The sequence below is a fragment of the Dipodomys merriami genome, unplaced genomic scaffold, assembly GCF_024711535.1.
Source record: "Dipodomys merriami isolate MVZ:Mamm:240054 unplaced genomic scaffold, mDipMer1.0.p SCAF_17, whole genome shotgun sequence".
Taxonomy (NCBI): domain Eukaryota; kingdom Metazoa; phylum Chordata; class Mammalia; order Rodentia; family Heteromyidae; genus Dipodomys; species Dipodomys merriami.
The window spans coordinates 13,418,446-13,441,453 of record NW_027203048.1 but is presented as its reverse complement, the minus strand read 5'-3'; the positions used below and the strand labels follow the sequence as shown (position 1 = coordinate 13,441,453).

Genomic DNA, 23,008 nt, shown 5'->3' with positions numbered 1-23,008 from the left:
GTACATAGTAAGAGCCTATTAATGTGAACACTGAGAAGGCATGATTACTTAAAGGGAAAAGGTCTTATTGCTTTGGTCAGCCTGAATGGTAGGTATAACACCTATGTTTCTTGCTACACCAAGGCAGAACTTTGGGATTTAAGGGTGTAATACGAGCATGTACCTAATTCAGCTTTGGTGGTTCATATGTTCATTCTTATGGGACTAAGAAGAAAAAGACCCATTTTTCTCAATCTACTTAGTGTACTCCCATGCACTACCAATTCTTGGGTGAGACCTTGTAGGGTGAAACCAATTGCAGAAGGATGGTTAAACATGCCTTTGATGTCTTTCTTCCTTCCTTCCTTCCTTCCTTCCTTCCTTCCTTCCTTCCTTCCTTCCTTCCTTTCCTTCCTTCTTTCTTTCTTTCTTTCTTTCTTTCTTTCTTTCTTTCTTTCTTTCTTTCTTTCTTTCTTTCTTTCTTTCTTTCTTTCTTTCTTTCTTTCTTTCTTTCTTTCTTTCTTTCTTTCTTTCTTATAGGTGGTGGAGAAAGATGCAGATCCAGAAACAACTCTTCTGGTCTACCTGAGGAGAAAGTGTATCCTGATTTTGGAGTGAGAGCAAGGGATGAGAATGGGGGATTCATCTTCCTGGCCGTAGTCATTTCTTAGTGGCCAGCACTGGATCACGAGTCTGGACATTTGTATGTTAGCTGCAGCTGTGACATTCAGAAGTGGTGTGACCTTGTGTAACCTTGGACAGTCCTTGAGCTCCACTGCTCATGGTAGTCTTTGAGATCTTCTCTAGCAAAGAGCCCCAGCAATTCCAAGATATGACCAGCACTTGACAAAACCCTTCATTACCTTTAGTGGCTTCATGGTCACCACCCACCCCCATCCCTAGGAGGTGTGGGCTCTTCCTTAGCTATCATTTACAGGATATGTAAGGGGTCATATCTAGGGAACACCCCCAGCTCCTACTAGGAGTGGAAAAGCAAGGGAAGGAGTGTCCATTGGGAAAGGATGCCTTCCATGGGAATTGTTTAGAGGCCCTGTTCATCGTAGCAAAGACAGTCCTGGGAGTCATCAAAAGCAGGGGAGTCTGAGTGTGTTGGGGTGCCGTTCCTCTTGGTACAGTGAAGGCTTCTGTAAAATCCCCAGAATCCTCTCAGAGTAGTCTGAGACTCTGGATCAAAATCAATGAAATAATACCAGGAGCTGATACTTAATAAGCCCTTTCTATGCCCAGGCAGAGTTCACAGGGGTTTGCTTAGCTGGTTGCACTTCATCCCCATGGCAGTCCCACGGGAGAGAACACATCCATCCCATCAGCAGAAAGCAGGGAAAGTGAGGTCTGCATGTGTAAAGCGACTGGCCTGCCACCATGTATTCTGGGCCTAGACTGAAGCCTAGAGCCATGACTTGACTTCTCATCCTGCCTAAACTCCCAGAGGTCTGTTGTCAAGACTAAGCTTATTCTGATGTCTCTCATAAGAAATGGATCCCTTTCCCTGAGGGATAGCTGTGACTTTCTCCAATGATCTACTTGAAGAATGTTTGATGCAGAAGTGAGCCCAAATGCTAGGTCTTAACCCTGGCCTCTTACCTCCAACCAGTCGGCCTGGACAACTGGAGGCTCAGAGCCAATGACCCCGCATCTCTCTTGCAACAGAAGACTCTTAGGTAAAATGGGGGACCGAAAGAGTCTTCATTTCTACCTCATCTACCTGAATGTTGGGAAGAACAATTCTCAGAGGCTGTTGAAACCGGCTTGAGTTTTCTAATAGTTTCAGTTCTGTGCTTTTTCTGTTTGAGATTCTCTGTAGCCTAAGCCAGTCTGGAACTCATTATTTTGCCCAGACTGTCATAGAAAACCAATCCTTCTGCTGCAACCTCCTGAGTTCCGGGATTAGAGGTGTATATCACTATCCCTGGCACTCAGCTTTAGTTTTTAAGGCCCAGAAACCAAAGAAATCCCTTGTGTCAAAGGCCAAAGCTCAAGTGAAATCTGAAACTGAAAGTTGGTATTAAAGTCTTCACTCTTTATTGTAGTCTGTGCTAAGGGTTTATTTGGAGGAGTTAGAGATAAGATCCGAATCTTGACTCCACCTTGCCTTCTAGAAAGATGCTCAGGTTGGAAGAATAGATTGTTCTGCTGCCATCTGTCTGTCTGCAGGCACCTTCTAGGTGTTCAAACTGCAAAGAACTGCATGTGTCCTGACCAGTGGAGAAGATGGCCTAGAACATAGTAAGCCTTCCTTGATGATGAACTTAGAATAAGAGGCAGCACAGGAGTGGGGCACATGCTAAATCTAGACAGGTGACTGTTGGTGCTCTGACACACAGGTTAGTATTTGTTACATGTTACATGTAACACATGTTACATCTTGGGTCTTGATTTTTGTTTTTGATTTTTGTGTGTGCCAATAGTAGAGCATGAAGTTAGGGCCTGGGTAGTGTCTTGTAGCTTTTTTGCTCACAACTGGTGTTCTACCACTTGAACCATAGCTCCACTTCAGGCTTTTTGGTGATTAACTGGAGACAAGAGTCCCATTGACTTTTCTCTCCAGGTTGGCTTTAAACCACGATCCTCAGATCTCAGCCTCCCAAGTATCTAGGATTGCAGGCACGAGCCTGTGGCTTGCAGCTTTTGTTTTCCTTTTTAATCCGTGGGAGAAATAGTATCTGCTGTGTTACGTACTAATCAAATGCTATGAAGAACAAAGGCATACGTGGATATAACTGCTTCTCAACTATAAGATAGTGTATTATTGTTAATAATGGTTGATTTTGTCTTGAAAAGTGAAGGCTGTGGCCAGATGAGAATAACCTTGGTCCCCTGCATCTCCAGGAAAGGCCTGGGGGAAGTAGAGGCTTGCAGGCCTGCAAAAAATCAGCAACAAAACCTGTGTGTCTCAGGGAAGGGGGCCTTGTAATTGCTGTTACCTGGAATTACCTACTAGTTAGCAGAGTAACGGATTATCTTTCCCCAATTTATCTAAGAGTTGGGCCCCAAATGGCTTCCTGACCTCAAAAAATGTTTTAATTTCCACTTGTACATATTGTGGGTTAGATGTTCCAAGGCCCTTAATTCAGCTCCAATTTTGGTGGGGCTTTATCAGCTTGCTAGGTTCAGGGTGAAAAATTGGGACTAAGTGAGCCCCAGAACAGATTATCACCTTGCCTATGTGACTTCAATGTGTATCTAATCACTCAACCATGTGGACTTGGAGATGTGTGGTTTACCTGCCAGGAAAACCACACCTAGTGGACTACAACCCCAAGAGAAATCTTCATAGGATGGTACCCCATTCCCTTGCTCTTTGGTGTAGAGAGAAGGAGAGAAAGAAAGGGAGAAAGAGAGAGAGGAAGAGAGATAGGGAGAGAGACAGAGACAGAGATAGAGACAGAGAAAGCTCTGTTCCTGTCCTCCTGGGGTATGAGCCTGAGCCATGAGCCAAATGGGAGAATTGACCCACAGGGCTATGCCCAAGCATTCCCAGAACCCCACAGCCTCTTTTTCCTTGTTCCTGTTCCTTAACTTGTGGCCATCCAGTGGGGCTGAGTGGAACGAAGCTTGGCTGTGGAGAAGGGGGCTGCGGGGCGTGCACGGTGATGCTCTCCAAGTATGATCATTTCCAAAAGAAGATTGTGTATCCTTTACGCACTCGCTTCCTGGTGGCCCAGGCAAGGGCCTTGGATGTAGGGTCAGCTGTAGGATGTAGGACAGAGGGTGTTAGTGTACATGTGTATGCATGTCAGCCCTTGTGTTTCTGAGCTGGCTCAGACCATGAACAAAACCTTGTAGAATGACCTCTTGGCTGGTATGGTATGGCTTCTGAACTGATATTCTCTAAAACTCTAGGATAACAACAACAACATACCCTATAAAACCCTTCACTAGCTCTTCATGACTCCCAGGGTAGAGCCTGGTATGTTCCTACTTTCCTCTCCAGTCTTCTCTCTTCTCCCTTATGTGTGCAATTCTCCGTTCAAGCTGAGACAATGTCCCAGGCACTCATTCCTGATTGCTGTATTGGTTTCCAAGTCTTGAGTGTCCTCTCCTCCAGAACTTTTCCACCTCACAAACTTTTACCAATTACACTACAAGGAAGTCCTCCTCCATCTCCCAAGCCCCTTGTTTATGTGGGCTTCATAGTGCTCCCCCGGCACAGTCTTATTGAAGTACTTGACATCAGACTTGTACATTGCATCTTGACACTTGCTTCTCGTTTCCTGCATTGATATTTTCCTTCTATTTCCTAGCTTTTTAAAGGTCAGAGATTTCATTCTATTCACTTCTACTTCCTCAGCACTCAGCCAAGAACAGTCACGTGGGTGACAGTCAGTGATGTCGGTTGCATCTGTGAATGAGTGGGTCACTGAAGTCACAGGCCGCAGGGTGAGGAAGCTCTAGCTCTTGGGCTTGGGGGTCTCATGTTTCCTTCCTCTCTCCACAAGGAGATGGGAGAATAGAGCGTGGTAAATGCAGGGAGACAAAGGTGATCAGAGGATCTGACCCTGGGGACACTAAGGAAAGACCCTGCAGAGCAAGGGACATGTTTCAAGGATATAACCTTCTAGAATTTTCTTCTCTATAGCCTCTAGGACTGGGCTGAGTAAAAAAAATGGCTAAAAGTGACCCCAGCTTCTCGCTCCAGCTTTGGGATTGAGTGCACTTCGAGGGTGCATTGAACCCAATAAGACTGTAAAGGAACTCATCCTCGTTTGGGGAGAGCTTCTCTTGTCTCTTGTTCAGAGTCTTCAAAGGAAAGGCAAGGACACTAGAAGAATCAATGGCATAACATAGAGTAAAGAGATAGACTAAAGCCTCTCTGAGCCCCCCAGGTCCTAAACTACTTTGATATCTCAAGTGGACAATGCGATGACCTTAATCTGGGGTTTTAGCCACTTTTCTGCCAATGCCTGCCTGACCCCCATCTGTTCCTTGCATCATGTTGCTGTGACGACTGTGGAAGGCATCGGAAGCACCAAGACGAGGCTGCATCCTGTACAGGTGAGCAGAGAAGGCGCTGTGCTCCTGAGGTCAGGGCATTTTTGCAGGGAGATTCATGCCAAGGCTAGAGACTTGCTTGGGTTGTTGGACAAGGTTTCACTGCCTGAGCAAAGGAGATGTGTCAGGGCTTTCTCCCCATCTTCTCTGGGTATTGTGAGATAGGGTTCAAAATTCCAAGCCCAGAGCTCCCTCCTCTCTCTACCCTGTGGCTAGGGTGATGTTACATTGTGTGAATCTGGTGGTCAAGGGAGTCCAGATGCTCTAGAACTGGGAAGAGGGGAACACACACCTTGTTTCTGAATCTGCTAAGCCTTCCCACATTCTGGATTCCAAGTTCTCCATGCCCTATGGTAAAAACTCATCTAATTTTGCTTCCTCCAATGGTGTTTTCAGTTGCATCCCTTACCTCTCGCCCACAGACAGTACAATGGTGGATTTCTAGGCTTCTGCCCTCCTTGGAATGGCAAGTGGTAAACAAAAGAATGCAGGCCTATGAGTGCCTGATCAAGCTTGTCTCCCTGATGGAAACAGACCACCTGAATGAACATGGATCAGAATCAGGAGCACTTGGAGGAGAGTAGGCAATAGTCTGAGAGGTTTCGTGGAAACAATCTGGATGATCTTAGGCCAGGTAGAAACTGTGGGAAAGGAAGGCTGTTGTTTTGTTTGGGGAAAACTATGATAAGGACCCTTTGGGAGATCATATGCTCAGGAAGTTTTAGAGTTAAGCCCATCTGAAAAGACATGTCCTTCCTTCCTTGGGCACCTGTCATGACATTATGGAGGTGGGGCCTCCAGTTGAACAAGTTAGTTCTATTCCTTGGACTAGTCTATGAGATCAGAAAAGGGTGGAGGTGACATTTTGCTATTGTTTTGCTTCTTAGGCAGGAAAAGGGGATAGTACTAAATTTATCTGACCTGCAGGAAGCATGAGAAAGTTAGTTAGGTGCCTATCATTTTCTTTGAAATGACTAGGGGAAAGAAAGAATGAATAAACAGAGAATGTGTCAGTATAATTGGTCTAAAACCCATCCTTCCCAGTAGAAGAGGCTTTTGCTCTTTTTATCAAGACATCATCCAGATTTGTAATTTTATCCAAAAGTTTATAGTTTTCCATGTCTTAATTTTGCACTGCCTTTGTCAAATTTATTTCCAAGAATTTTATTCTTTTTGATGCTATTATAAATGGAATTTTAAATTTTTATTGGCATAAATTAATTTCACAATGGGATTTCATATTGTGATACTTAATTACACGTATATATTATTTTGATCAAATTAATCCCATTCATATTGCTTTTAATCCCTTCTCCCCCTTAAATGGTTTCTAGTGTGTCTCATTATACTAGTTTCATATGTATGTTTATACAACCTATTTTGATCATATTCTACCCCTCAATTATGTCTTTCTTTTCTTTCTCCCTTTCATTGTTCCCCTCAAGAAAATCTGTCTCCCCTTTACAGTAATCAGACCTTAAATCTTTTTATATATTTAATTTTTTTATGTTTTTATTTTTTAGACCTTAAATAAGCTGCAGAGCTAGATTCCACTGTTTGTCAATTATTTGTTTTCTTTGGCTTCTGAGATCCTGCCCTTTCTTACAAGTCAATATCATGTGCTGATTCCACCTCAACCCCTAAGTGCTACAGAGCCGGTCTCTGGCCTCGGAATCTTTCCTCTCCACCCTCACATTCTGCCTAGGTGAATTTAGCACCACCTATCACACACCCATATAGGTGTCTTCAGCTTTGACTTCTCAGAAGTTAGGCATCTCCAGTGCCTACCTGGCTTCACTACAGAAAGGTCTCATCTTACCAAAACCTCAGTTGTTTTCTAACTTCTTCCTTCCTTAGTTTTGTTCCACTCAAGTCTATGACAAAACTACCTATTGCTCAAGCTAAAAATAGTGTAGTCATTTCTGAGTCTTTCTAATACCACACCTGATCTACCCAGAAAATAAGGTCTACTGCATCACCCAAGCCTACATCACCTTCACTCTCTGTTTACATTATTCCCATGTGGTCCAGGGCATCACTCTGTTTTACTCAGTCTATTACAGTATACTGATGTCCTATTCTCACTTTTGCTTCTTGAAATCCCCACCTAGCAGCCAGAGAGACTCTTTAAAAAAACCACAAATTAGATCATATCACTTCCTGTTGAAATCTGTCACATGTAGAAAGTTCTAGATCCTTGCCCTGACTTGTAAAGAGTTGCTTCATAGCCAAGTTCTCTAGTTCCAGCAGTTCCACTTACTCTAGCCTCTCAGCAACTCTAGCAAGCAAGCCTGTTCTGTGCTCAGAGCCTTTCTGGTTACTCTTCTTACCCTCTTAAATAAGCTCTTTATTGATCTAAACCATGTCATAAAATCCAGCTTCAAGGACCCCTTTCAGAATGGCCTTTTCTGACCTCTCTGATTTCGCTGACATTCACTGTAACTCAACCTGAACAAACTCTACATTGAGCCTGCAATTGTCTTATTTGTTCTTGCTATTATTTTCCCTACTAGAGCCTCTCTTCCTACCTTCTTTTTGCTATTGTACTCCCACTACCTTTTCATGTCTGGGTTATCATAGATTCTCAGTCTGTAGATCTTTATGTTCATAAACATCGATGCATATGCATAAATGTATGTGTATACAATTCTGGAAATTTTACTTGGCTAAAGTACCAAGATAAACTTTCAAGAGATCAGGAGAAGAAAAAGAAAAGAGAACAAAGGTCATGTGGATGAGAAGAGCTCCTTATCCATTTATGAATGGAGATTCTGTGACATGGATGCAGTGAATCAATTCAACTTTATACATTTCCTAACTCTCATGCCCCTCACTGGGCATTGGGGTTATTTTCACTTAAGAGCACAAGCGCCTCCGTTTGTTAACAGAATGCTCTGGGAATCCTTTAGGAAGGCAGGGTACTGCCAAGGAATGTGATTGATCTTCCAGTTGCAACTGTGATCTTTGCTAAAATTCCTAAATCCCCTGGGTCAGAATAATCAGGATTCCTGGCCTGCTGACACAGACTGCCTGCCTACCATCCACTAGGTGCAACATCAAGACTTTTACATGGGTTATCTCATTAAGTCTTTAGAAGTAGTAGGATGATCCCCAACGTGCAGACAAGGAACCTATGGCTCAGAGGGAGTTGGAGACCTGTGTTACTACCCACGGTGTTCCCCTCCACTGCCTCTCAACATGGGCTGCCTCTCATCCCTGGCAAGTCCCCCAGGATACCAGAGAGGTTTTTGCCAACACAGTCATCTGTCCCTTCTAGGAGAGAATTGCCAAAAGCCATGGCTCCCAATGTGGGTTTTGCACCCCTGGCATCGTCATGAGCATGTACACACTGCTCCGGAACCAGCCTGAACCCACCATGGAGGAGATCGAGAATGCCTTCCAAGGTACAGGCTGCAGGCACAGCCAAGGAGGTGGACTGGGCCCTGGACAGGGCACGGTGGAGTGATAGGCAGGAACTGGCTAGGAGTGAAGGCACCGCCCGCCAGAGGAGAGCTGACTGACCCAGAGTCCTGTGCTTTCTGGGGAGTCTTCCTGCCTTTCCCCTGTATCTGGGACGTCTTGGACATGGGCAGTTTCAATGGGACCTCATTTGAGAAACAACCCATGGGAAAGTCATATGGCTGCCTGTCCTCAGCTTCCACCAGAACAGGATCCCCCAGCGCACTGACCCTTGGGAGGGAGAGAGTCAGAACACAGAACCACGACAGTGAGTGGCTTCCTCTTTGGCCTCTTGTGAGTGGGCTGAGGAGCCTGGACCATGTGACTGCTCCTTGGCATCAAATCCAGAAGATTCCCCATCTATCCAGCATTTCAGGCAACCATTTATTCAACCAGTCGTTCTGAGTCCTGTCCTGGATCAGTCACTGTACAAGGGACAGAATGAAAGACACAATTCCTCCCTTCCCAGGGGTACGTGGGTTTATCATGTAGTTTGTAAGCTCACTCATGAGGCTCTGACCAGGCTTGGGGTACCAGGAGGGTCTCTCAGTCTGGGCATTCTAGGGAGACTTCCTGCAGGAAGCTATAAAGGGTATTTTTGAGATCAGAACTAAGAAGAACAAGAGGGTCTTTTAGGGGAGGAAACAGAATGTCAAACCAGAGTAGTAATCACTGAGCTAAGCTGGTGCATACAAGTCTCTCTGTCCCTGAGGGCTGGCAGTGATACAGTGGCCTTTTCCTTGCTCCACAGGAAACCTGTGCCGCTGCACGGGCTACAGACCCATCCTCCAGGGCTTCCGCACCTTCGCTCAGGTAAGTGGGGCCTGGGGAGCTCAGTAGTCTGATTCCTAAAGCAGTGGCCCTCAGAGTGCATAGTTAAGGAGGGTGCCAAGGGGACTCTGCTATACAAAGAAGAAAGATGACCCAACACGTTTAGTAGAGTCTCCCCCTGGGCAGAAGACTGTGTTGTTCTAATTCAGAGCACGGCTTTCCCTGTTAGTGAAGGCCTGGAGTCTTTCTTCCTGGAAGAGGCACACTATCTGGGTTCAGAGTCATCTAGTGACTTCTGGCTTGGCTGCTTTCCCTGGAGGACTGGCAGGCTCAGTATGGCACAGGTACAGCATTTAATAACAGCCTGGCTTGCTTCAGACTTGTGCCCCTCCTTCTTCCCCCTCCTGGCTGCTTTCCATGGTTGGCACTCTGCTGGGTTTATGAAGCTGATAATTAGACCTCAAGACATTTTGTGACCCTCTGCAGTGTTCATGTAACTCCAAGTGAGAAACCACAGCCAGGCGTGTGGGCATTGATTCTCCAATCACAATGCACACCTGCCATCAGCCAGGCAGGGCAGAGGGCTGGCATGTCTTTTCTTGGTTTCCTTGCCTCAGCTTTTACCTGAGATTCCAGTCAAACCTTTGCATTCTGGTTTGGTGCTGGGCCCAGTGGTGAGTTGCAGACACCACTTCTTCTCACTTAACCTTTGGGGTTAACACAACATGGAAAGGAATGTTGTGCTCACATAATCCAAGAAGGAGTGGCTAGAGGTGGAGATGGGGCTTTGTAAGGATACAGAACATGACATCCTGCAGAATGTTGTGATGATGAATTTGGAGGTGCACAGTTAAATAGAAATAATGGAAAACATAGATTCAGGGTCTTATGACCTCGGTTTAAATCCTTTTCTATTACTTAATTGATGCAATTTCCTTGTTTTTAAAAGGGATTATAATAATACCTGCTTTACAGTGTTAAGCACTTCTTGCAAAGCTCTTTGTACAATGCTTGGCCTATTACAACATTGACATAGTTCTTCTCTAATGAATCATATGATGTTTATGAATTGCTCAGATTTCCCTGAGAATCAGGGGTTGTGGATCTTGTCTGTATCATAGGAGCCTACTCAGAGACATTCCATCCAACCAGGCCTCAGATTGCTTCACAAGACAAGGGCATTTGAGTGTAATAGATAATGGTACTCCTTTCTGAGGTCTGAGTTAGATCACATTGAAATGGTGGTTCCTGATTCTATAGTTCAGCAGACAGAACTTGCCTCAATTCACTTTTGGCTACGAGTTGTGTGTGCAGGACACAGAATGGGGGGATGGGAGCAGTGTTTTCATATTCCTCACCGAAGCCTATGACATCTTTATGCAGAGCCTATTGACTCTGGCTTTCCCCATGGTTTCAACATACTTGGAGTTTTTAGTTTTCCTGTATACAGCACACACTGGAAAGAACCATACAAATAGGCACAAAGAAAATTCTCTGGTGTATAAGAAATTTAGAAGTTTTCATTCCATCCTAACAAGTAAAAAGCTAACCAAACTGAAAACTAGCAACTCTTCGAATCATCAGAGAAGTAAAGAGATAGGATTGACTTCTGCTCCTCAAACAAGAGACAGACAAGAATAGAGTCATAACTGACTTCAGCAGAAACATGAGCAGAAATGTCTGTATGAACTAGTACTAGAACAAGAACCCTTGAACAGTAATTGATAAACTACCGGATACTCAATATGGATAAGACTGGGAGGTATAAGCTATTGCTGTCTGAGTCCCTGAGTTCAATCCCCAACTCTGGAGTAAAAATTAAAGGTAGATATTACCAGAGTGGATCAAAACATAAGACTCAGTGATGATGTCTAAATGAAACTGACTTTGAATATAAAGTTACATATAAATTGAAAGTTAGTGACAGTACACTTGTCATCCAACAGTATGGGAGGCAGAGGTGGTGAATTATGAGTTGAAGGCCAATCTGAACTACCTAAATAAATAAACCCACACATGACTTTTGCTTCATACAATTCTAATAAAAAATCCCAGGACATTATTTTGTAGATATTGACAACTTGATTATAAAGTTGATATGGAGAGAGAAAAAAAAAACCCAGAATAACCAACACAATACTGAAGGACCACAAACTTGGAGAACTGACACTATCCAGACTCAAAGGCTTATTGCAAAACTACCATTATCAAGACATCATGGCATTGGTGAAAGAAAAAAAATAGACCAATGAAACAGAATAGAGCATCATCATAAATAGGCTCTCATTAATATAGTTCCCTTACCTGTGACAAAGGAGCAAAGACAGTGCATTGGGGCAAAGATAACCTTTTTATAAAATGGTGCTGGAACATCCAGGCATTCACATGCAAAATGATGAATCTAGACATGGGCTGGAAATTCTCTCAGGCTATAAACGTAAATGAAAAACACCAAATCATTAAACTACTTATAGATGGCATAGAGCAAATCTAGATGACTTTGGGTGTGGCAAAGAATGTTTAGATATAGCACCATAGGCATGATCCACGAAAGAAAAGTTTTGATAAGCTGGGCTTCATTATAAATGAAATCTTCTTTGCAAAAGCAAGTATCAACAGAATGAAAAGACAAGTTGTAGACTGGGGGAAAGCATTTGCAAAGGACATATCTCCACATAAGGACGTTCTCAACATATACAAAGAAATTGTAAAACTCAACAACAAGAAGATGAATGACCCAATTACAAATGGGAAAAAGACATGAATGGACCCTTCGGCCATAAAGACAAATGGATGAAGAGTTAGCATTGAGAGTTGAACCTCATATGCCACCAGGGAGTTGCAAGTAACTAAATACCACCACATGCCTATTAGAATTGCCAGTTCCAAAACACTAACCCCACCAGTGTTGGGGAGGGTATGGAGAAACAGGAACTCTCATTTCTGGTAGCAAAGAAGAATGTATAGGCACTTGGGAAAATAACTGGGCAGTTTTTTACAAAATGAAACACACTCTTACTATATGATTTATTAGTTTTCCTCTGTGATGTTTACCAAAGCTGCTGAAAACTGACATCTCCATAAAAACCTGAACAGAAATGTTTGTGGCAGTTTTATTGTCAAAACTTAGAAGCAATTGAGATGTCCTTTAAATTATGTAGGTGAGCTGAATGGACAAAGAAGCGGTGGAAATTAAGAAAACAGAATATTATTCTGCTCTGAAAAGTAATAAATGATCAAGAATATAGATGTAGTGGTGTGTGTCTGTTACCCAGCTACACAGGAAGAGTTAGGAATAAACAGAGGCTATCTCTGACAAAAGTTAGTGAGATCCTATCTCAAAACTAAGTAGGACTGTCTAACTAAGTAATGCCTTTAATCTAGCTACTCAGGAGACAAAGTTAGGAAGGACTTGGTCCAAGGGTAGATCCAGGCAAAAGTATATAAATTGCTTGGAAAACAAAACCAACTAAATAAAAATGGGCTGGAGGTGTGGCTTAAGTGAAGAGTATGATATTGGTATAAGCTTGAGACTCTGAGTTTAAGCCCTTGTATAGCCAAAAAGGAAGGGAGAGAAAAGGGAAAGAGGGAGAGAAGGAGAAGAAGAAAAGGGAGGAGGAAAGGAAGAGGAGAGAAAGGAGGAGGAAGAGAAAGAGGAGTAGCAGAAGGAGGAGAGAAGGAATAAAGGAAGGAAGAAGCTATCAAGCCATGACATGGAAGAAAAGTTAAATGTATTTTGCTAAGTGGATGGAACCAATCGTAAATGTGGACATATTGTATGATAAGATGCATGTACATTTGTCAAACCTCACAGTGCATAGAGCTCTGATGTAAACTCTGACTTTAAGGGCTAATGATGTATTAATGATGATATAGGTTCATCTATCATAACAAATAGACCATTCTCCTGCAGATGTTGATATTGAGAGAGCTTATTGGTATGTGTGTATAGGTGTGGGGGGGGGGGAGGGGTTTACAGCACCATTCTTTGTACCTTACAATTTGGCTTTGAACCTAAAATCACTCTGAAGAAAACCTTGGTTTATTAAAAAAAATAAATAGGTACAAGTCTAGAAATCTTCACTGACTTCATAAAGTGGGAATACCAGGAGGATTGGGACAGGAAATATCATCGTTACCCAGTCTAGCAGAACTTGGGGGTGGTGTCATGTTATTGTATATCACAATAATTTAGATCATAAACACACTGACAAGGCAATAAGGACAGGATCTGGGTGGTAGTGTGCCGACATATCAGCAAAATGTACCTGTATAAAATATGTCCTTGACTTGTTATGCAAGCCCCTCTTTCTATAGGCTTGAGAAAATTGTCCTGCATCACTCTCCCGAGAAGGATGAAAAGAGATATTAAGGGACTGTTCTCCCATTCTGAATTTGGAGGGGAGGGGGATTATTCAGTGAAAGAGCAAGGAGCAGGAGAGGAGTTCTGGAACAGACAGAATAGGTCTGACATCCAGTGGCCAGCCTGGAGGGCTCAGCACACAGAGCCAAAGGGAAGGAGGGTGAGATCAGGGAAAATGTTTCTTTTATGCTTGGCCATGCTTATAAGTTCTCAAAGGCCGTATCTTTTAGCCTTCAAAAACTCTGAGAACTATCTTGAGAAAAGCTAGAGGAAGCTGGGCACTGGTGGCTCACGCCTGCAATCCTAGCTACTCAGGAGGCTGAGATCTGAGGATCATGGTTTGAAGCCAGCCCAGGTAGGAAAGGCTGTAAGACTCTTATTTCCAATTAATCTCAGAAAAAGCTGGAAGTGGTGCTGTGGATCAAGTGGTAGAGTGCTAGCCTTGAGCAAAAGGGGACTTAGGGACAGCACCCAGGCCCAGAGTTCAAGGCCCAGGACTGAGGAGGTGTCAGGGTTGGGGGTGGGGAGAGGATGGGGACAGGGATGGGAATATAGGGGATTGTGTGATGCATCCTTGGAGATTGCCAGGCTGGAAATTGTCTCCTGGGGGGACAGACAGCTCACAGACTGTTCCTTCAGGAATTGGCTACCCCAGAAAAGTCCCTGCGAAGTTCCACCACTCCCGTGTCTCACATTTTAGAATGTCTGCTTCAACCCTGCCTTTCTGGGGCCTATGTGCCAGGTGCCTTCCTCACGCACAAGGCCTCAATAGTGGGAGGCAGTCACTTTGTGCTCTAATTGAGCTTGGGCAATGGCATCCCAAAGCGGTCCCTTAGCCAGGGCCTTTCCCATAGGTGATGGGGGAATCTAACTTTCCTCCAGAACAAGCTCACAGTAAGGAGTGGAGATGGTTTCGCTTTCTGGAAAGAAGGCTGCACTAAGTAGTTTGAGACTATTGGCCAAAATGTCTGGGCATATCCCTGGGACCAGCACTGGCCTTGGATATCCTTCGCAGCACCCCACAGACACATCAGGCTGGAAGTCGAATCCCACAGAGCCTGGCTGAGTTAGCACTAGCACATCTGTATCATGAGGGAACCAAGGAGAATGTCTCTTCTAGGGGCTGCCTAAGGAAGTAGCACCAGAGAAGGAAAATGAGCACAAAAATAGAATTTAATAAAGCTGGAGCTAACTTTCATGGAGAGTTTCTTGAAAATAAATTTCCCACTTGTCCCTATGTGTTTATCACCGAGCTCTTTAATCTGCCTTAGCTGAGCAATAGAAAACACAGCGGAGGCCTCCATGCTGCATAGAGGCATGCGGGTTGGGGCAGAGGTGGCATTTCCACCTGTGGATGCTGGGGTAGGTGTCAGAGCTGGGGTTCCCTAGTTATTCATAATCAGGACTTCTTAGAATCTGTGAAGACTATAAAGTATCCTCTTGCGAATCTGTTCTTCCTATTTCTAGGATGGTGGCTGCTGTGGAGGAAGTGGAAACAATCCAAATTGCTGCATGAACCAGAAGAAAGACCACATGGTAAGAGAGTCTTGCTTCCCTGGGAGGCTTGGGGGATCTCAGATGCCGAGGAGTCACTACACTCTCCCCATGTCCCTGGCAAGGGGGGCAAGAAGATAGAATCATGGTGAGAGGTGGTGCTGGTCAGATGATAAGGATGCTAAAGGTATTCATTGGCCATGAATCCCTTGGTAGGACCTTCCTCTTCCTGCCTCCCAGGAGCTGCCTGCCCTCCACCAGCCTTCCAGAGTTTACCTAGTAAAGGGCTGGATCAGTCCACCTGAGAAGAGGTGAGACTGCACAACTTCCCTATTCTCTTTCCCTACAGGATATGCTCACACCATCGTTGTTCAAGCCGGAGGACTTCACACCCCTGGATCCCACCCAGGAACCCATCTTCCCCCCAGAGCTGCTGGTAGGTGATGCTTGGAGAAGTCTAACCATGTCATTGTGCCATGGGCCTGTAAGACCTGCTTGATTTTTCATACCCACAGCAAACTTTGAACCTTCTTATCTTTTAGGATTTAGCCTAATTACGTCTTCCTTTTAGTTGGTGCCTGGGTACCTTTTAGTTTATGCCTCTGTAGCATCCCACACCTCTTCCTACTGTCTCACACTACAGTTTCTAATTTGATGTCTGTATTCCTATATTCCTAGACTCTAAGCCCTACAAGGAAAGGGACTAAGTCTTCCTAGAGCACTACATATCAATAGCACATGCTCTCTAACCTTATGTTGACCTCTTGGCTTTATCTAATGTGTGTCCACCAAGTCACCTATTTTCTTCCCTATATGCAGCCTATTTATTTAAAACAAACAAACAAACAAGTAAGCAAACAAAGCTATAGTTAGAGGTCCCTGGCTTGCAATTCTGCCTTAAGAACTTCTTGTCACAACAGCTTTCTTACCTTCATTCCAATATTTATGACAAGGGAAAGAAGCAAGCCACTCCCAGAGTTTATCAGCTGCACATTTCATAAGGATGTAGACCCATGAAGATTGCCTTAGATGTTCAATAGGCCAGAGAGAACAGATTGCAGCTGGCCCCAAGCAAATCTTTCTCTGGATGGGAAAACCTTGAAAACACTATTAGTTTCATTTGAGGGATTTCTTTCTCCAGCCAGTATCACCTCAGGTACACCAGAGTCAGCTCTCCTTTGCCATTGTACCTATCCCCTAGACCTCTGGCCCTTCCTGCACCTGTCCGGTATAGCCCCTACAGGGCCCTGCAAGGAATCTGGGCTTTCAGCCAGGTCAGTTTGGGTCTTCTCAAGGTGCATGACCTTCAGCGGTTTCCATAATCTCCTTCATCTTCAAGTTGCTTTTTCACCTGTAAAATTGAGGCTCTGAATGCCTCCTCCCCTAAGGCATTCTCAAGACGAAGTAGGATGAGATACTCAACTGAATTCCTTAATACATGCAGTCCTCACTCCGCTCCAGCGTGTAAGGATCTTCTTCTGACTCAGTACTCAATGAGTCAGTAGAGGCGCCTAGCCCATTGCAGACCTCAAGGGAATTAATGGTGGTAGCAAGAAGGAGACGGTACCATAAGTAAACTATGTTTCCCAGAGGCTAAAAGACACTCCTCGGAAGCAGCTGCGTTTTGAGGGGGAGCGTGTCACCTGGATCCAAGCTTCAACCCTGCAAGAGCTTCTGGACCTCAAAGCTCAGCATCCTGATGCCAAACTGGTGGTGGGGAACACAGAGATCGGTAAGGCCTGCCTGTGATAGTGAGGACGTCACGGATCCTGCATGAATTGTGGGGAACACTCAGATCTATAACTCCAGGCTTCTCGTTTCTCTAAGGCATTGAGATGAAGTTTAAGAATGCACTGTTTCCTCTGATTGTCTGCCCAGCCTGGATCCCTGAGCTGAACTCAGTAGAGCATGGCCCAGAGGGTAAGGGGTTTTCCTGAGGCCACAGTGGGCCATGATGCTGGGCCAGGTGTGTGTGTGTGTGTGTGTGTGTGTGTGTGTGTGTGTGTAGGAGTGCCAGGTAGCTTTGTCTATGGCTCTGACTGCCTCCTACTTCCCCTAGAGCCAGCCTGACATGGGGAGAAGGGGAGCAAAGTAAGGATGGTCCGCATTATCTTCCCTCTATTAGGCTGGCATGGTTGGGTGCTAGCAGGGGAAAGGCTGTACTCAATAGTTGTTCTCCTGCTTGACAATGTATTAGAATTGCTCACTGGGGCTGAGCTGAGAGATGCAGGGGAAAGGGTGTATAGTGTGCTTGGGTGTTTTTTTATTTTTTAACAAATATGAAGACTTTGCCATCAGAGATCCAGACTTCTGAGTGGAAAATCACTAGTTTAAAAGCTCACATGTTGATTCTAGAGTCCAGAGATGGAGGCTTCAGGCCTTGTTGATCAACTTTGGGGCATTAGTTTGGGTCCTAATTTCCTGTAAGTCTGTAATACAGCCCCGCCTTGGTCGGGTCTCACAAGGGCTGGGGAAGAGGGGTGGCTATTACTCCAAGGATGTGTTTCCAGGTATTACCTTTGGAGCCGCTTGCTCTCTGAGCTCTATGGAAAAGGTCCTGGTTGATGTAGTTGCTCAGCTTCCGGTCTATAAAACCGAGGTGTTCAGAGGAGTCCTGGAGCAGCTGCGCTGGTTTGCTGGCAAGCAGGTCAAGTCCGTGGCGGTGAGTTCCTGGTCAGCGGCAGGCGAGGCCGGCAGGCCAGGCATGGGCTTTCCTTGAGCGGGCAGGGGTTTTGAGCTAGAGACTCCCACTTGCTTTTGTCCAGTAGGCCCCACATTTTAGTGCTTAGACTTTTCCGAGGTGCTTGTTAAAATGCAGCGCCTGAGCCCCACCCACAGGGAATCTGACTTGGTGGGTTCTGGAGTGGTACACCCCAGAGATCAAGTTTTTAAGAAGAAGGTTTGGGCACTTCTGATGAAGTGTGTGTGTGGGGGGGTCTACAGGACACCCTAAGAAGCACAGTCTGTACCTTTGACTGAGGCCATAGGCATCATAGAGAAGCCACAACTGAATTGGGCAGGATCCTTTCAGACTTTGCTGGGTGGGGTGGGGGAGGAGAACCCAGGAGCAGAGTCTCCCCACCCCCCTTCCCTGGAGAGGAGGGAGGAGTTTCACCTGTTAGCTGTTCCGAGGGCCTTCAAGTAGCCCTAAAATTCCTAGTTTGCAAATAATTGTGTTCACATACACTAGTCCATTCGGGGTCCACAACATTTATGATTTGGGGAGGTGAACTACCCCTTCTGTTCTATTTTTTAAACTGTTTCAAAAATTGAAACAGAGCAGGGCAATAACAAAGCGGCTGCCCTTGCTCTCCTCCCGCTCCCACGCGCCTGCTGTGCCTGGTTATAGACAAGGAAACACAAGCTAAGTACTCTCGACTCCTTCGCCCAGATCTGCTCAATCCACTTCCAGGAAGGATTGTGTTGGCCTTACACATCGCTTTTCTTCCTCATTTCCGGTAAAGAGAACTCTCTATCTGATTCTTCTTCTAGTTTTTGTGTTTTTTTTTTTTCCAAGTTGCCAGGAAGTTCAGATCCAAACTGAACAAATGATTCATCCTTCAGTCTTCCTGCTCTTTTTCCTTGATCTTTATCTTCCATTTCATTTTACTGCACACGGTAAAAATGTGATAAATCACCTCAGTCCTTTCAGAAAAGGTTGGGTGAGGTCACTTTTAGAGAGAATGCCTCAGTTTACTGACCTGTACGTTTCAGTAAACGTACTGACTTGTACATTTCAGAGCTGGGACTCCAGCCTGAGGGTCCTGATTTCAACTTTGCACATTTCCCCAGAGGCCCACATGCTCACCGTGTTGCTCTTGTGATTCTCTGGCAGTGGATGCAGGTCCTCAGGCACCCCCTGTAGCAGCGGGCGCCCCCTGTCTGCGTGCAGGAGCAGCTGCCTGAGTCCTGGGCAAGGCTCTAACTCCTTCTGCTTGTTCTAGTCCATGGGAGGGAATATCATTACCGCCAGCCCCATCTCTGATCTCAACCCTGTGTTCATGGCCAGTGGAGCCAAGCTGACCCTTATGTCCAGAGGTGAGCTGCCTGAAGAAGATGGGAAAGATGGCTGGAAAGATGGGTTGGGGGAGGAAAGTCTCACAGGTCATTTTTCCAGAGAAAGAGTGGCGAATTCAGTGACTCAGGTGTCCCAAGGCTTGGATTAATGGAAGCTGCTAGGTTGGAGGTGTGGGACAGTTGAGCTCCCTCCCCCTCACCCCTCCCCTGTCCCCGTCTCCCTTTTCCCCTCCCCTCAAATATTTCCCAAGTGCATTAGTCTGTAATGTCTTGTCTTTGATTCCAAACCAGCACCCAGCTGATTTACTGTTTCTTTCCTCTCCCCTCCCCCTCCCCTCTCTTCTCCTTAGTGGTATCAGAGTTCAAACTCATGACAAGCTAGTGCTCTACCACTTAAGCCATACTCTTAGTTTCTCCTTCTGATGCGGCCCCTCCCTCATGTAGCCTTCTTTATCCTGTCTACCTACAGGCACAAAGAGAACTGTTCGAATGGACCACACTTTCTTCCCTGGCTACAGAAGGACCCTGCTCAGTCCAGAAGAGATACTGCTGTCCATAGAGATCCCCTATAGCAGGGAGGTGAGGCAGCAAAGCTGGTCCAGGCTTTGCCTGAATTCTTTTCCCATGGCTGGGCTCCAGACAGATCAAGAGCTAAGAGTCTATCTTATGACCAACTTGTGCAACTCCCAACTTTAACATTGGTTCTTTCTCTCTGGACTTGGATGAACTAACTTTATCTAGCCAGTCAGCCAGACATAGATGCCTCAGAAAATCACTTAGCACTTTGCACCCCAGTGTACTCCTCTGCAAAGTGGGTACCTTACGCCTTCTGAAAAGATTATTCTGAGAACTGGAGGTCTAGAGCTTCACCAGGTTACTGGCCCATGTCTGGTAGCCAAGGGAGAACACCTGCTACTAGGTAATAGGGCACATTCCCAAGAACACATCCAGCTGTTTTAGGGTCAAGAATACTGTTATCTCCTCATTGAAGAGTGTAGGCCCTGCCTCACTGCCTTTGAGTTGGACTCATATGCTGGCTCTGACTCTGCTGGGACGTTGGTTCACTCACCTTGCTCTGGGCTGGCACTGTGAGATTGCTGCTTCATGAGCAGCTGGTCTGGTCTGTTTGGGGAAATCTGGGCACCTCTGGCCATCTTGCGTTTATTCCTCAGGGCCTGGACTAGCTTAACCTGATGTGGTTTTCTCTGTCCTCAGCAGCCACCAACTCGGGACAAGTCCACAATGAGCCTTTTAGAAAAGTGCTGTGGGAGGGCTGGCAGCAGCTGCTTCCTCCGAGAAGGTGACGGGCTGACTCCACTCACGCTTTGCTTTTGTGAGCGTGAGGTGCATATGCCCTTGGTGATTCTGACCTTCCTCCATGGGATGTTAATTCAATCACAGCAATTAAGTCCCTGAGGTGGCTTCTTAATGGTTTTGGGACTTAACTTTGCAGATTGTTTTGAGCAGTGATTCCCAGGGTTTTGAATTTCACAGATCACTGATTTTTTAAAATTACAAATAGGGAAAGGTGGGAGGAAACAAGTTTAGTACACTCAGTTTTAATTTTTCCAGGGACGGACATTAACAAAGTCATAATGTCATAAAAGAAATGAGATTTTAGAACCCCAAATTACAAAGCTTTCTCAAGAAAGGATGTTATCACCCGGATAACACCAGTGAAAATGTCATGATGAATGGTTTGGTCCTAGGAAAGAGCCAAATTCAAGTTCAGTGTCCCAGAGTTATGATCTCACCAGGTTTCTTAGCTACCTTAGCCTGCAGGAGGGGACTCCATGTCTCTCTGTGTCAGAGCGAGAGACTGTGGTAATAATCACAATGTCCAGGACGAGGGTGAGTACAAAACTCAGGAACAACTTGACACAGAAGGGCCAGTCAGTGGTTGACCCCAACATGTGACTCCTGCTGTCCTCTCCCCAGAGACTCAGGCTCAGGCCCAGGCCCAGGAGAAGCATAGACCCAAAGTGCAAGCACAGCCACAGTGATCTCACAGTAGGACTGATGCTCAGGAGGCAGGATTTCTCAAAGGCACCACAAGTCTAGGGGGAGGGAAAGTTCAGGCCACCTGGGGAGGCTCAATGGAGGAGGCTTCAGGTGTGCACCCTCTCCCTGTCACTGCTGGACAGGCCGCTGGTCCAAGTGAGTTTCACTGTGAGCGCTGGAAAGGCTGAGCTGGCTCTGATACTGGGGGCCAGGGAAGGTCTGTGGGAGTCTTCCTGGGGGTATCATTCCTTCTTCCAGCTGCTTGCTCTGTGGGGACCCGTTGTCCCCCATTCTGCTTCCCTAGGAATGAAATCCTGACCCTTTCCCTTCTAATGATGCAACCTGGGACTTCACAAATGCGTAATCAGTTATGTCTTGTCATCGATTCCAAACCAGCACCTAGCTGATTCACTATGTTTGTATCACCTTCCTCTCCTCCTCTTTCCTTTCCTTATCTCCTTTCCCCTCCAATCCCTGCTGGCTTTTCCTCTCCTCCCTCTCCCCTCCCTGTTCCTCCCTTCCCCTTCCCTCCCCTTTCTTCCCCTCCTCATATCTCTTTACCCAATCTCATCTTCATTTTCACTCATCTCACTCTACCTTTCCTCCCCTATCTTCCTTCCCTTCCTCTTCCCTTCCCTCTCTTCCCCTCTTCATATCTCTTTACCCAATCTCATCTTCATTTCGCTCATCTCACTTCAACTTGCTTCCTTCTCTTCCTTCCCTCCTCTCCCCTTCCTTCCAATTTCCTCCCCTCCTCTCGCCTCTCCTCCACTGTCCTCCTCATATTCCTTCACCTCATCTTCACTGTTACTCATCTCACTTTCCCTTTCCTTCTCTTTCCCTTCCCTCCTTTCCCTTTCCTCCCCTTCCCTCTCATCCCCTCACAGTCCCGTTATTTCAGGCACTTGCGAGACAAGGTGAGGAGCAGCATCTCCCTGTTCTTTTTCAGGGTGAGTTTTTCTCCGCCTTCAAGCAGGCCTCCCGGAGGGAGGATGACATTGCCAAGGTGACCAGCGGCATGCGAGTCCTGTTCAAGCCAGGGACCACAGAGGTGCAGGAGCTGTCCCTCTGCTATGGCGGAATGTCCAACAGAACCATCTCAGCCCTCAAGACCACGCCAAAGCAGGTGTCCAAGTAAGAGGTGACACCAAATGAAACCGCCATGATCACCACCACAGTGGCTACTCGAATGTGACTAGAATATTACTGTGCTGTTAGTACTCCTGTTGCTGCTGCTGCTGCTGCTGCTGCGCTTAGCCTGCCCACTGCTGCTTCACTGTTGTGAAAGGTGTTAGTAGGAGGGGAGGGACGTGAGGTGAGGCCATTACTGCTGGTGCAGTGACCACAGCCAGATGACCTCATGGAAGGCGATGGCGTCCCACAGATTACAAGAGCTGAACAACTCCAACCTCCTGGTGTTTCTGTTGTGTCCTCTACAACTTACATATGTTTAGACACACAGATATTTATCACTGGTATTCAATCCAGTGACTTGCTGCCCAGGTTTGTAGCCTAGGAGCAGTAAGCCACATACACCACTCACCACATGACCCAGGGAGTAGCTGTGGCATCTGGCTAGGTCATCCAATGACACGCCTCTCAGAGTGAGTCCCTGTTGTCAAGTGTCACATGCTGTGATGTTGCTGCTACAGTGCAAGTGTCATCATTGCTAATGCTGCTGCTGGTTCAATGCTATTGTTAGTACCACTGTTGCTTTTCTCCTGCTGCTGCTTCTGGTATTTGTTTTTTTGCTACTATTACTTCCATGCTATCCTGCTTACTACTGGTGTACTTCTAGTATTGCTACCATTACGACTATGGTGACCATGCTGTTTCTATTACCCCAACAACCTTCTGCCACAACCATTACTATTATTGATTCTAGAGTTAATAACCTCCTTCTGATATCCA

General features: G+C 45.7%; 1 protein-coding gene across 1 annotated transcript in view; it reads left to right on the top strand.

Annotated features, from left to right (window-relative positions):
* Positions 1-23,008, top strand: part of Xdh (xanthine dehydrogenase) — a 56,092-nt gene that overhangs the window by 2,912 nt on the left and 30,172 nt on the right. The window contains exons 2-14 of the mRNA XM_070025317.1: positions 520-577; positions 3,535-3,631; positions 4,887-4,995; positions 8,270-8,396; positions 9,203-9,264; positions 15,053-15,121; positions 15,429-15,515; positions 16,670-16,811; positions 16,907-16,999; positions 17,590-17,741; positions 19,024-19,117; positions 19,566-19,675; positions 22,047-22,231. Of these exons, the coding sequence (XP_069881418.1) occupies positions 520-577; positions 3,535-3,631; positions 4,887-4,995; positions 8,270-8,396; positions 9,203-9,264; positions 15,053-15,121; positions 15,429-15,515; positions 16,670-16,811; positions 16,907-16,999; positions 17,590-17,741; positions 19,024-19,117; positions 19,566-19,675; positions 22,047-22,231 (1,385 nt within the window). The remainder of the gene's footprint in view (positions 1-519; positions 578-3,534; positions 3,632-4,886; positions 4,996-8,269; positions 8,397-9,202; positions 9,265-15,052; positions 15,122-15,428; positions 15,516-16,669; positions 16,812-16,906; positions 17,000-17,589; positions 17,742-19,023; positions 19,118-19,565; positions 19,676-22,046; positions 22,232-23,008) is intronic.